The sequence below is a fragment of the Leuciscus leuciscus genome, assembly GCF_965113295.1.
Source record: "Leuciscus leuciscus genome assembly, chromosome: 9".
In the NCBI taxonomy this organism is placed as follows: domain Eukaryota; kingdom Metazoa; phylum Chordata; class Actinopteri; order Cypriniformes; family Leuciscidae; genus Leuciscus; species Leuciscus leuciscus.
Genome location: NC_138733.1, coordinates 24,307,388 through 24,322,691, shown reverse-complemented (window position 1 = coordinate 24,322,691; position 15,304 = coordinate 24,307,388). Strand labels below are relative to the sequence as shown.

Genomic DNA, 15,304 nt, shown 5'->3' with positions numbered 1-15,304 from the left:
CAGATCCCAGTTATGGATTGCCAAGGAATGTTGACTGTATTGGCGGTTGTTGATTTTAATGTTCTGCATTTCTTTCAACCTTGTGAGCAATATACTTAACTTCCAAGATGTCTTATGACCTATAACAACGCTTTCCCTTTCTTTAAATGAAAGTTGGTCTTTAAATGATCGCATGCTTTTAGATAGACACATTGCACATAATGGGGGGTTTTGAAATAAATCCATAATAGTTGCTAATGTGTATGAATTAGTTTCACAGCAGTATTGAGCTACAAAAACAATTTCTTGTTCTGTTAATGAGCACATCCCCATTGATGGCTATTAAAGACAGCGAATCACTGTGTCTTTTTAGCGGAGGCGTATTGGGAATACAGAAGCCAGTCATAGCCCAGGACGTGATGCTAACCAGGGCTGTCACTTACAGTGTGCTGGTTTCACCCCTCTTATATTAGAAGGGTTTATTTGTGATTTGGTGATCTGGATTCGTGATCCAGATCTTTCCGAGAACAATTTCAGGATGTGAGTTAACGTTTAGGAGAACATGTGATCTATGTCGTTTTTCTGACTCCCTGCTGTTTTAAGAGGCTTCGATACTTTGCTGAATTCCTGGCATATTGATCACCTAAATCACCTTTATCAGTATTTTTGTTTTGTTTTCCAATAATAATAATAATAATAATTTTTAAAAAGTATTTGAGGCCAATTGTTTATTAGTATTATTATCATCATCAAGCATAAATCTTACTTGAAAAGGTTTATGCTTAAAATATTAGTAATAATAAATAAATTCAGGATATACTCTCTGAAAGTAATCTTATATTTAATCTAATTTATTATTATTAAAATAGTCCTATTTTTTAAATAAGTTTTGCTTCTGAAGTAAATATAATTTATTTTAAAGATTCTTTTATTATTTTAATTTGAAATCAAGACAAAAATACTGATTTACTAAAATTATTTGTGCACTTTTTACCCATTTCTTTTTCCGAGAAATGGGAAATAGTTATTTGGTCACTTTGTTCTCCCTTGCTTAATTGTGCATCATATTTTACAATTACAGTGGTCTAGTTGCAGACAGGTGGTACACCAGTGACAGCCATCTTCCCTTCCACTCAAATCTAGTAGCGGATAATACACGCTTTCCCATCATCCCTAGAAGTAGCTGACGCTATTTTGATACGCTGACATTTAGAAGTGAGAGCTCTGACTGTAGAGCTGCTCACCTCTCCTGTTGTCTGTGTCCTCATTTATGTGAAAAGCAGACAGATTGTGTGAGTCTGCCTCGTTCAGTTTACCCACGGCGGCATATTGCCCCCTATCTAACATATTTGCTCTCCTACCCGATCCCTCCGGGCTAATATTCCATTCATACGGATATCTTTTACCCTCCTGAGTTTTTTGGAGGCTGCTGCAGTAATAGACTCCCTCTTCAATGGGCGCTGATCTGAAGGCCTCCGCCTGTGGAGGAACTTGATTTAATATTCGCTTATTAATGGAAGTGTCATAGAGGGCTGTGCGTAGGAGAAAAATGAGCGTGGCACAGCAAGGGGCCTCAAAGTTTCTGAGCGCGTTCATTTAATTTAATTCATGCATTTGTTTTTATTTTCCTTAATTCGCCTCTCAACAGCTATGAAATGGAGGGGTCATCTGCGAATGACAGCAGCCATGGCTCAAGTGGTCTGATATAATTATAGTCTAATTGTAATTTCCCCCCCAAAACCCCCTCCATCCCCTCCTTGCTCCTTTCACACATTTGTCAGTATTTCTGCTCCGTGAATTTGTGTTTAGAGGTTCTAACTTCAGCCACTCAGTTTTATTTCAGTATTATTCATATACTATTTGTGTATGTATATATCATTTTGAATTATTATATTTTTATTTTTTATAAGCAGTTTTCATTTTAATTTTAGTTAAATTTTTTGGATTTTTATTTATTTATTTACTATAGCTTTTTATTTATATTTATTTTAGCCTTAATTTGTTCAGGTTTAGTTTTTATTTATTAGTAATTTCAGTGCTTCATCTTAAACTCATTTCAGTTAGTTAAAGTTACCTAATATTTTATCTTTATTTTATTTAAATTAACAAAAAAAAATCCAGTAGTTTTGGTTAATGATAATAACACTGCTGCCAGTTGAAGAATCTTACCCATCCTAAATATTTCTTATCAACCATGACACTGTTTTATTTTTCATTTTTTATTAATCCTTTTGACAGTTGAATAAACAGCTGTTTGTTCTTTCATATTTGTTTGTGTCATTCAGCAAGTTTCTTGTTGAAACTGCATCTGACATTAAAAAAAAAATGACGACACATCATTTCCTGTAGATTTGTTTTGTGTTTTTGAACCTTACTTCTAGTGACGATGTAAGCATTGTTAAAGAACTTTAAGCATAGTTGATAAACTTGTCAATTACAACTTCTGTTACAATTCAGCTTAAACTGTTTAATGTTGCATTTCCTAATAAAGTTACCCAGCAACATATTATTTACTCACCAAAGCCAGAATTTTGCGCTTGGCGAGTGTTTAATTTCGGCTCCCAGGCATCATCTTTAACGGTTTCTGCTTTCAGACCCAAATGTAGTTTTAGCAAAAGTGGAGCTGCACTTGCAGTGGAGAGGAAACTCCATGATTCAGTCTTCAACCTTTTTACCCAAGACACCCTCAGCAATTTCCTCAGCTTCTAGGCCGATAGCCCCCTGACGCTAACCGCCAGATAATCACTGCTGTATATATTAAAAAAAAGAAAAAAAGACCATTTTCTCAATGACAGGTGTTGATTAGATAGGGGGTGTTGTGGCAAAGTCCCCCATGCAATTTTCAGAAAGGGACTGGAGAACCGGCAGTCAAATTTGAAGGAGGATGGGCGTAGTGCACTTGATATGAGATTGGGGGAAAGGGAGTGTATGAGAGGGGTGAGGTTATGATAATGAAAGGAACCTGCAAGGAAGCGACTCACACTTTTAAACATCACAGATGCCCTCAGAGGGGGAAAAAAAAATCAGATAGATCTCCATCACACAGCAGTCCAGCTCTCTATGCTTGCCTAAACCTACTTGACTAGCACGCATGCCATGTGAATGCGGGCGATATGCGTCCGGGCGCTCTTTCATCTGCATGAATGATGAGATATATTGCTGCAGCAGTCGCTAGCTTCAAGTAGAGCTGACTAGTTTGCTTTGTGCGATGTGTGTGTGTCTATGTGCAGAGTTTGTGACTAGTTTCTTTATTTTTCAATTCATACCTTTTGGATGAGAACACATTAGGCCGCTATTCCCAAAAACACCCCAGGCTGTATAGACATACACACATAAGACTTCCTTTCAAAATATGACATGTTGTGCTTATAGTGCATGCTTTTGCTAAGCTTGTTAGTCAAACTACACACCAGCAGTCCTGACTAGCAACCCTGCTCACATCACTGTTGGCACGGCCACTTCTCCGGCAGGCACCAACCCGCCCCGGCCTGGAGCCTTTCCTGGAGCCAGCAGCCCCGGGCCAGTGGCTGACCTGTACGGCCCCACCAGCCAGGACTCCGGCGTGGGCAACTACATTAGCGCTGCTAGTCCCCAACCCGGCTCCGGCTTCGGACACAGCATTGCTGTAAGTACCCTGCTCACCACCGTTACAGTTTCTCTGTTCTCTGCCACCTAATGCTAACCCCACCCTGCCCGAGTTAGCGCTTTTAGACTCTAGCAGCTGCTATCTTAGTTTTTAGAGTGCGTTTTCTTTGCCGTGCTTTAAGAAAAAAAGACCAGATCGGAAGTTCATCTGGAGAGCGAGCAACTGGCTCACCAGTAGAAGAATAAAGTTGCATTGACATATAAACTAGTTGGATACATTTAAACTTCAAGAGGGAATTCTCTAAAAATGAATTGCTGAATTGTAGCATAGTAGCGTATTTGCACTAGCTGTCAGCTTTGGTTTAGCCTCCAGTTCACCTAATTGGGTAACAGTCCAAATACCCCACAAAATATGTGCTGAGCACAATTTGCATGGCACAGTTCGCCATCTTACAGTCCCAAATGCAGCAGATTACCACAATTTGATAAACTTAACTTGATCCAGACACCTAAATTGGCTCGGTAACATGTATGCATGCCTGGTTACAATTATGTTCTCCATCATTATAAAATGAACACAACATAAAATTCTGTTCATAGAAAGGAGGCGTGTTCGTCCAGAAAAGAATGAAGAATTTTGCACTGAAATACCTTCTACAAATGTGGTGCATCTTTTTAATGAATTCCCTCCATAATGTTAGCTAGCTGATAAATTAATTAGCTAATAAAGTCTCAAAATTGAATTTGTCCTGAAAGAATGAATATTTCTAACACAACTAATAGGACTAAAAGAATGTGTGATATGCAAGTATGTGAAATCAAAAGAAGCAAATACATGAAGTTATGTGCTAAATAAATCACCTCAGATGTAATAGGTTGCGGCTGGTCCAAAGGTGTGATAGATGTGCATGTTTTACTGATACTAATTATCAGGAACAAGGCTATAAAAACATCTCTCATTTGAAAGCTGAAAAATGTGAAATCACGGTCTCATTAGTGCAAAGCAGGTGCCCTGGCAAATAGCTAAAGTTAGATAGCGTTGGTTTTAGCATTGCTAACATTTCTGCATTCCCACCAGCATTCCCCTCTCTCTCTCTCTCTCTCTCTCTCTCTCTCTCTCTCTCTCTCTTTCTGTCAACTTCAGGATAACAAACTGTGAACTTGTACCGGCTGTCAGCAGCAGTGTGATGTGTCAGTGTGCTTTTGTTCATGTGCCAGCCCGGAGGACAGACATCTCACAATTAGTTCTTCTCTCATTTTCAACCCGGTATTTTGTTTCCCCGCACACAATGGCTTTTTTATTTTTCCAGCAGATGATGGGCATACCAGAGGCAGCCTTTGAAAGGTCCCCCACACAAAGTGCATATGTAAATCAATAAGGCGATAATAAACTCTTGTGAGAAACCCTGTCATAAGAATATGTTGTCTTGCCCTTTGAAGCCATAGGCATTCATTATTCCTTCCGTGCATTAGTTTTTAACCTTTAACGGAGCGGAGAGATGGAGCAGGATTTGGGCGTAAGAGAAAAGGAGCCGGAGCCGACTCGCAGGGGGGTTGATGAGGGAGGCCGCTCTAAATCACAGGCTGCCGAGGGAATTACCGGCTCCAGACGGTTTTTCAACCGCCGTCCAGATCTGCTGGAAAAATGAATAAGAGCTTTTGTATGTGAGGACACTGTTTATTGCCTATCTGCACACACCTCTGATTCATTCTGCTTTCAGTGCCCCTCCAATCTCTTGTTTGGGAGGAAAAGCAAATAAGTTTTTTTTCTCTTTCTCTCTCTCTCTCTTCTGCCCTTAAGTACAGTTTGCTAAACAGACCGGGCACTCATAAATCCAAACGGGATTTTCAGAATAACAATGTCACCTTGCGCTTGACTTTCAGATTGAGTTTTTCTAACCTAAATAGAGTCAAATTTAGGTTGGCCTCAAACCCTCAGAACATCTCGCTTGTGATTGACAGTGTTCTGGAGGCAGAAAGAGGTTTTTTTCTTTTCTTTTCTTTTTTTTCGCTGCCTGACATGAACCGCTGTTTCTCTTAGCCTCTGTAGCATCCTCACAAACTGAAAAGAAAAGATTTTTCTATAAATGTATACATCTCGCCAGTCTTCTTGTTCCCCAGTGTTTGGACCGGCGCCTGACACTGGTGAAGTTCACAGTTTTGCTGCTCAGATTGAGGCTTATATGTGATTTCTGACAGCGTTTGTATCTTGCTGCATGAATTGTGATTTCAGATGAATTCATTAATGTTGTTATTGTTGGCATGAATGTAAATGATTATATTCAATTACTTGATCTTTGTTTAAAAAAAAAAAAATCAAATATGTTCTCTTACTTTCCATTCTCTCTTGTTCTTTGAAATGTACAAATCTCTTTCCATTTTGCTTCATTGTTTGGCACAAAAATATTTAAAAGGGGAGAGCAGGAATAAATGTAATACTTTTAGCTTTTTGCTAATATTTCCTCAACATTTTAGCCTAAATGAACCTCAAATATCTTTAATACCATTCATATCTTAATTCAGACATTAAACAATTTGCTGCTTCATTTGATATGCGATAAATGAAACGCATGAAAAATGTATATGATGTGAATAATTATAGTTTGTAATTGTTAGTCTGCTGTTAGTCTGTAAGTTTTATAGTCTGTTTTAAGTTTTCAGGCCTAACTTTAAAAAGAGAGAATTTTTTAAAAGGTTGTATTATTTGATTTATTGTTAGTATGATTACGACTACATTTATGTTTACAACAACTTTCTTGCTGAACTTGCTTCCACACTACTGTAGCTTGCGAAAACAATCAATATTTATTACAACATTTCAGTCATGCAGCTTTTAAAATCTGATGGATGTCACATGACTAAAACGTTGTGATATTACTGATTCCTATTGCAAGCTACGGTAGTGGACAGGATTTTGTTCTTTCAAATAGGGTTTGATGTTTGATGCACCCACCACTCAGGTGTTAAAATATCTTTATGGCCACGGTGTGTATTGTGCATTAAGTTATGACCAATTACATTTACTATGTGTTACAGTTATTCCTGCACTCTCCTGCTGTTCACCTAGATCAGACTGAGGGAATGATGTGGACTGATCTTTAAGGTTGATAGATAACATTCATTCATGCTAGCAACACATGCAATGATTGAAATGACTTACGAGTGATCACTTCACTCAGAATGCATACTGACACCATTACTAACTGTACACTTTTAGGGTCCTTTGATTGCGACAGCTTTTACAAATGGATACCATTGAAACCTAACAGGTGGTTGGTTGCCATCTCATTTGAGGTAGATATACCGTACCATTTATGAAATATAAATATATTTTTTTTTTTTTTTTTTTTACTTGTGCATCATAATTATGCATCTATTCACCATACTATCTTCCTGTTCCATCTGCCTATTCATTTTGATTCCCTCTCCTTTTGATCTCAGATGAGTTTACGTTGAATCCGTGTAGTGCTCTTATTTTCTTTTTCTTTTTTTTTCATCAACACCTTAAGGCATTTAAAGGGCTTTTACGTCCCAGACAAGGGAATTTAAACTTCACATGCAACAATCTGGATTTCAAAAGTCTTATCTCTCATTGAACATCTATGTTATTAAATCCTCATTTTAAAGCCTTTTAAAAGCCTTTAAAAGTGTCTCCCGCTTCTCAAACATCGTAAGCGCGGAGGCTACACATTTTCCCCGTTACTCTTTGTCACTAGTTCCTCCTTTATCCTCCGCCTGCCTGTCTGTCTGTCATTCGACTGATCTTTCATGCATGATGTCTGCGAGCGGGTCTACTCAAAACTGCGCAGTTGCTTTCTTTCACTGCCAGAGTTCTTTTGCGCCGCGCGTCGACTCGTATCCTCTATGAAGTGCTGTATTTGGATATTATGCACAGGTGTTGCGGCTTTGATTAGTGTGCACCTGGAAGCGAGCACTCTTTGCTGAGAATCTGTTGACTTAGGTGCCATCTGATGTAGTTCATCAGGTTTTTCGGATAAGGCGCTGTTTCCGTAATCACTTCTCTTGTATGGCTAGGTCTTAAGGACTTAAAGGTGATTTTGAGTATATGCTGAGATGCCAGATAGAGCTAAATCGATGATGACTCGCTTATTTAAATGCGATGTGTCTGGATAAGTGGATGCACATTTATTTGGTCAAAATCCCTCCCCTATACTTAGTTCATATTTGCACCCAGCCTTTTTTTGTCTCCTACGGTGATGCTTCAATTGCGATTACGCCAGACTCTGTAGCTCCGTGGCATTTACCTGTGACCTGTCGTCTGGATAAGAGGCCTGCGGACTGCGGTTTGTTGCCCATAATCTTCCTAAAGAGCTTCTCATTTTGTCCTCGAGGCAAAACGGATGATTGATTTAATGAGTAGGTAGAATCGCTCCATCTGTATGGATTCTCCAAACGTTTGATTGAAGTACACATCAGCAGTCAGAGAAAGCAACAGCAGCGGACAAGCAGGTTCTTAACTTGTCATTTCCTGGTTGGATGGACATCCGAAGAGTTTCTGCATGCTTGAAACACTAACATATGTGTCTGAACTCCATGTAGATGAGATGTGTTTGCATAAAAGTGCTGATGTGTTCTGTATCTGAGCCTACACGACCCAAGCTTATAATGAAAAGATGCTGACGGCGGAGTGATTCTCATAGTGAACGATATAACATCTCTACTTCAATTTAAAGCTGTCAGCAGCAAACTTTCAGCCGGACTGAATCGATACACACTTTATGTTTACACTAGATTTACTGTGTACAATCAGAAGCATCAGTTTATCAAACACACTGCACTTCCAAAGACAATGCATGCTTTTCAAAAAAGCTCAGTTTTATTAGAAAAAACTAAAAAATGTTTGACTGAAGTGAAATTGTATTTGAATTGTACAAAATGTTAGTGTATTGCCAGTTGAAAGTTTGGACACATCTGCTAATTCTTGAGCTATTTTTCATGTTTTAGAATAATACTAAATCAAAGGCATCAGTGATGCAGTTTAAATAGTATCGAAGGACTTTAATTCTATGCTTGACACTTGTGGGCTGCTTTTGCTTCACTGTCCGACCCAACTCACCCATTAAATAAATAAATAACATTAATATTAAATAAAAAAATAAAAGCAGGTATTGAAAAGACTTATACACAGGCACAGTTTACAATACTGTTCAAATGTTTGGGGCCAGTAAGATTTTTTTTGTTTGTTTTTTAAATCTCACCAAATTTGCATTTATTTGATAAAAAAAAACACACACACACAAAAACAAAAAAAAAACAGTAATATTGCGAAAATATTCTAACTTTTTTTAAATTAACAGTTTTTTCATTATAATGTATTTTCACTAGGGATGCACAATATATCGGCCACCATATCGGTATCGGCCGATATATGTTCGTTTTTAATGTTATCGGTACGATCAGAAAATTTGGCCGATATATTAAAGCCGATAAATAATGGATTATTTCCTACAGCTGATGCCATGATGAATTGCTTGAAATATGATTGGAATCACTTTAAAAAAAGGAAAATTCAGTTCAGCGCAACATGTGCAGTGCAAGTCTGTCATATAGGCTACATAAAATTTGAATGAAAACATCATTATAATTGCTCATTATATAATTATAATTGCATCATTATAGTTTTTGTTTTTGTAATCAGGCTTTTTTAAAAGTATTTAAAAAAATGGATTTAGATTTATTGGCCAATATATCGGTTATTGGCTTTCAAATATAAATAATTATCGGTATCGGCCAAAATTTTCATATTGGTGCATCCCTAATTATTCCTGTGCTGGCAAAGCTGTATTTTCAGCATTATTACTCCAGTCTTCAGTGTCACATGATCATTCCGAAATCATTCTAATATGCTGATTTGCTGCTCAAATGACATTTCTTATTATAATAGAATGTAATAGAAATCTTGAATGTCACTTTTGGTTAATTGAATGGGTCCTTGCAGGATAAAAGTAGTAAAAGTAAATCTTATTGACCCCACATTTTTTGTATTTATCTACAAATCTGCCTTTATGAGGAGAAACATACATGCCGCTGTCAAATGTGTCCGTGACAAGGTTCATGGAGTTCAATTCACAGACATAAAATGATTGTCACCAGTAAGGCTCAGATGCAGCACATTTTACACACACACACCATTTTTCCTGAAGTATATGTGTGAAATCTGATACACTTGTCTGTTTGCTTCAGCAGAGTTTATCAGGAGGCCCGGGGAAGACTGGCCGGAGTTTCTAATTGGTTCTGTGTACAGGTAAAGGCCATTAAACTTCAAGCACTACAGCGCTGAACGGGAATCTAAAGCTGAGATGGCGCCACACGAAGAACAAACCCAAACGTCAGAATCATCTCAGCAAGAAGAGAAAAAAACCCACAAAAAAAACAAAACAAATCTGCTGTACTATACTGAAAACCTGGCTTTTGAATATTTTATCCTAGTGTAGCCCTGAACCTTGACTTAGGATTTTACTTTTCCTTTATTGTCTTTCCTTTTAGTCATCTTTAATTGTGTACACGTTCATTTGAGTTTCTAGATGTTCTTCATTGTTCTTGAAAGTTCTCTGATGAGAGCGACTATGTAAACATAAACTAATGTCTTTTTTTTTTCTTTTTTTTTTTTTTTGAGGTAGTAATTTTCCAATAGCAGTTTCATTTCACAGTCCTCGTCTATCGCGTTTTCAGGTTTCATTTCATTCGAGCAAGAAAACGGATCGAGATGACTCAGACATTTTTAATTCAAGCCTAAACCGCAATGAGTGGGTAACTCAAAAAAAAATCTTAGTAGCTCTGTTCTATGTTTATTGTGATGTCTTGTTAACCATGATTACCTATTTTGGGCAATAAGAGGACTACAATATTTTCACAGTCCTTTTTTATAAATGTCATTTTTGTTGTCGATGAGAGAAAAAAAAGAAAAAAAAAGAAGAAAAAGCTTTCCTTTTAATACTTTGTGAAATGAGATTTAAAAAGAAAAGAATTCTGAAACTGTAAATATTATTCTGTTCACTGCATCAAACTGTTTCTGAGAGAGAACCATATTTTTGTGACGGTGTCATAGAGGTTGTATTGTGCGCAAGACGCAATATGTCAGTGCAAAAATATCTTCGAGGCTCAATGCAGTAACCGAGGTCCATCTGTAGCACAAAGGCCGTGATTTACCCCAGTACGGACGAAACTCAATCCAACACTGTTAGCTCGCTTTGTAAATACCGTCGGCTTTACAACTGTGCAGGTTTCATACCAGCATACGGATTAGATAGTACGTTAAGATGTGCACAGCTTACAAAGACAATATACACAAATCACCACAAAATCCAAAGCACACATCAGAGTTATGATTTCAAACCGTGTCGAGACATTTCAATTTCATGTTAACGTTTCATTTGGTGTTCTAGTGTGGGCTTCTTTTTCCCGCGCGCGCGGAGGTTTTTACGCCGAACGATTCGAATATTACAAAGGCAATATTTCAAAACGTTTTGAAATTGCTCTACGATTAGGAAAACCAAGTCTTTTATACCATTACCTCAGTCCTGTGAGAGTTACTTTAAAGGAGATTACAAATTAATTTATTTTAGCCTGAGACAGATATTGAAAAAGATATTAAAGTGTTGTTTTGAAATTAAGTAAATCATTGCACTGTGAGAGAGAATTTATCATTTTCTATTTGCACATGTCAACTGACAGTCTCTAACATGGGTCATGTGAAGGACCGCCGTGGAAGCCGTTTCTTTCTTTCCTTCCACACAGGATAACACTTACAAATCATGAGTCTTGGCTTGCGTTGATTTGAAGACTGTACTTTTAAATGATCTCTTTCCAGGGATTTTATTCTAGAATATCAGAGATGACAGATGAGTTTATTGGTAGCAATAGTTCATTTCCTCAGAAACACTGAAACTGATTGAAACCAGTAGCTGCTACACACATTTGTTGTACATGTGGGGACTGGATTTGATGAGACACAAATGGCATTTAGAAATATGAATGATATTTACAAATATGAATTGACTGATGTATGCTGTTTTTCGATCTTGTTGAAAATGTTTTATTTTTCTTTATTTATTTTTGGGGGTTTTGCTTTTCTTTTTTGTTTAGTTTAGTTTTTCTGTTTGTTCATTTCACTAAACTAACAGGTGAGGCAGAATGCTGGATTCTTTCTCTAGAAAGACGTGATAAAGTCATATGATTTTAAAAAGACAAGGAGAACTTTGTGCTAACTGTTTGAGCGGTTTCAAAAAAGACAAACGTACAACAAAAAAAAAAAAAAAAGAAAGAAAATTATCCCGAACTTCTTTTCAATTTAAATAGGGATGGATTTTTATCAATATTTTTGTGGATGTTAATGATTATACTAAATATAACAATGACAATAATACAGCTATTATGTACTGTATTTATCAATTGTTTCTCTTCATTCCCTGTCACCTCATTCAGTAATCTTATGTTGATCATTGTATTTTAGTAGTGTGTAAAAAAAAACTAAAAAAACAAGAAAAAAAAATACAGGAATATGACTTTACCTTGTAAAAGAGTGCTGTCTTGATGCCAGTGTAGTGGTCTATACACTTCTTGGTTGGTATTTTTCACATTTCCCCTCCCCTCTCACTCTCCTTTTGTCGTTTTTCCCCTTTCTATATCTCACACTCTCTCTTTAGTGAGTAGTCGTAGGTGTTATGTACTTAATGTTAAGATGTAGACGTATTCATTAGCAATTGTAGGACCAGTAAGGATAGAACTTTCTCTTTATAATCATTTAAAGACAAAAGACAAAAAATGCTGAGCGTTCTTTTCATAGTAATTTTCCGTTCTTTTTCTTTTTTCTTTTTTTGTTCTCCTTTTTTTTGTTCCACTGTTTTGCTGGTCTCACATGGTTTCAACTAACCAAAGCTCTCACTGATGAAATCTAGGAGAAAGAAATTGCTGTACGACTGAATTGTAATCAAGGCATTAATTGGATCCCCACCCTTGAATGTTTTAAAAGGGGTGTGTGCCATACTACCTTAAATGCTAACGCTAGATATGCAAAACCGTTTTCACTTTCATTCTTTTTTAAGGGGGATGCAAGCTATAATTATGAAGAAATTCATAAATATTTTTTTAGTAAGTTCTAACAAAGTAATGATGATGATATAGCCCTAATCATTATAGATAAAACTAATAGGTTTTGATGTTTATACTCTTCAAAAAAATATCCCAGTCTCATATGGCGCTACTTTTTTAAAAAAAAAAAACTTTTTTTTTAATTGTGTCTACTTAGATGAATACATACTTTAGTTTTGAGTCATGTGGAACATATGATATGATTGTTTTGTGCTTTTTAATTGCATTGCCAGCTTTTCATTTTAATTCAACATCTACATTCGATAGCAGACAGCGTCATTGTTCTGATGTCATACTAATTAGCTTGACTTGAGTGTGAATCCAGTGTCACACTGAATCTGTATTCCTGAATCACATCTCTTCTCAGGGATATCAAACATGAGCCAATGTAGCACCTTCGCAAAGGAGATTTTTGTAACACTAGCGGGTTATGATCAGTAAATAGCACAACTTTTAATGAAAGGTGTCTAATTGAAGTTATTCAATACATTTGAGCTAAATTTAAAGGTGCTGTCGGGATGAATCATGCACAGCATTTTCTTACTGATGACATCTTTTTAAACTGTAACATTAGTTGTTCTTAGTTGGATGTCTCTTAAAAAGTTGAGTATCCAGCATCCATTTAGGTCTTGATGCACGTATAGATTTAGATGATCCTCGACTAAACAGCTGAAGGCGAATGTTTAACAGCAGATGAAGCACGTTTCCCTTCTGCTGTCAAATAAGAGTGTGACTGAAGGCTGATTAAAATGAAGGCTGGCAATCTTTTCCATTTGCGTCGTTAGCTTAGCCTATTTTTTCCCCGTAATTTGATCTCGTAGCTTGGACTTTAAGGTAGCATGGCTCTGTTGCCACCATTTTGTTTTCCATGGACAGCAGTTTACAGCGGATGAATGTTACACATCTTGCTAGACTAGTTAAATCATTGGAAAATTGTTGGTTTAAAAAAAAAAAGAAAAAGAAAATGACCTGGAAGGTGTCGAGTGATATTGGGAGTGAACTACCGTATCCATTTAAACTTGAATTTTGCGGCAAGTGCTAGGCAATGGCCAAAACGATCATCCCACTAATAAAGCAGCAAAACGTCCTACACTGTAATGTCTGATGTACAGTATACTTGTATACATATACAAGATATATATGTATAGTGTATATATCTCTTTGTTAAATTGTTGAATCATCATCATCATCGTAGGCGAACTGACGCTAGTTCACACTGTTTGTTTCACTGGCTGTGTGTCGTGTAAGAGCTGCAGCACTAGTAGTTTAGCTGCAGAATGTGTCACGTGTAGCTCAATGGGGACGGTACGGTCAATACGGTGTCATTAGGTGGAGGGTTTTATTTTTGCCACGTCCTTTGGGAACTCTGTCTCCCATTTTCTCCTGAGGTTTAGGCCTCGCTGATTGCCTTGCCCATTCCTAACACTTGCCCATTTTTTAATGTTAACGGACTTTTTACCGTGAGAACTGACTGAACGGACTGACGTCTGAAAGCATCTTTCAGGTCTTCTTGTATGGCTTGCTCAAGCCCTGTTGTAAAATAAACTAAAGTGGATGGGGGTCTCTCACATCTCAGATGTGGAAAGTATAATTTTATATTTGTATTTTCAAATAATAATGATAATAATAATAAAAAATGTTTGTGAAAGGTTTCCATCCTCTACTGTGGTCCAGAAATCAATGTGTTTGTCTGGAAAAGATTAAAAAAATAAAAATAAATAAAAGAGTTTTGAACCATTTCACTCATGGTTTTTATTTTCAACTTTTTTCAAGCAATTGATTTGTGATTTCAAAGGAAATGAATATACCTGCAAAAGATTGTATGCCAGAACATGCACAACAATTAAAATGCACAAAGTTGAATACAGAGCCCAAAAGCTCTTGTGTAAGTTTGTTTTCATTCTCACATTTGTTTACATCTTTAAATTGGGTTATGACTTGTTATAGGCTCACACATAAGATATATGTATATACACACACACACACACACACACACACACACACACACACACACACACACACACACACACACACACACACTGTAAAAAGCGACTTAAAGTAAGGAAACCCGTAGTCTTAAAAATGAGTAAAACAAAAATTTGGAATTGTCAAGTTCACATAATTTAATCTTTTTAAAAGTTTATTTACTTAATAGTTTTGTGAACTTGACAATTCCAAAAATGTTCAACTACGCATGAGTTTATTTACTCATTTTTAAGACTAATGGATGCTGTATATATATAGACAATTGTAGAAATACTTCATTAGAGCAATATTTTGTTCACTGGGGAGCCTGCAAATCTGTTCTGAAAGGGTCACAAAAACAATACTTAATGCAAATAATACAATTCAGCTAAATAATTGTGCATATAGAATAGCAACATAAGTAGGCTTAAAAGGGACAAGTGTCTTTTGTTGTTGATTTCAAAGTCTGTGCCCATTCAAACTCTATTGTATTTTTGGCACAAATTCATCTTTTACTTGGTAGAAGCCGTTAGATTAGACAGATGCCAACACAGACAGGGTGCTTTACATGCCCTCATCCTTGATAACCATAAACAAAACTATGCAAGATAATACAACCCAAACGTTAAATACACATTCACTTGCCAAGAGGATAAACAACACA

The 15,304-nt window shown here is 36.7% G+C and overlaps 1 protein-coding gene across 12 annotated transcripts in view; it reads left to right on the top strand.

The window, feature by feature from the left end:
* The window catches only part of msi2b (musashi RNA-binding protein 2b), a 262,677-nt gene extending 248,139 nt beyond the window's left edge, over positions 1 to 14,538 (top strand). For 6 of the 12 annotated variants that reach the window (XR_014208650.1, XR_014208651.1, XR_014208652.1 and 3 more), the window contains 4 exons: positions 3,450 to 3,604; positions 6,601 to 6,667; positions 6,782 to 6,858; positions 9,772 to 14,538. Coding sequence is in view for 6 of the 12 variants with exons in the window: in XM_082179739.1 (XP_082035865.1) it covers positions 3,450 to 3,604; positions 6,782 to 6,823 (197 nt within the window). In the remaining 6 variants the exon portion in view is untranslated. Of the gene's footprint in view, positions 1 to 3,449; positions 3,605 to 6,600; positions 6,668 to 6,781; positions 6,859 to 9,768 lie in introns of all 12 variants that reach the window. The other 6 variants (XM_082179739.1, XM_082179743.1, XM_082179744.1 and 3 more) reach the window with 3 other exon arrangements.
* Positions 14,539 to 15,304: the final 766 nt, after the last annotated feature.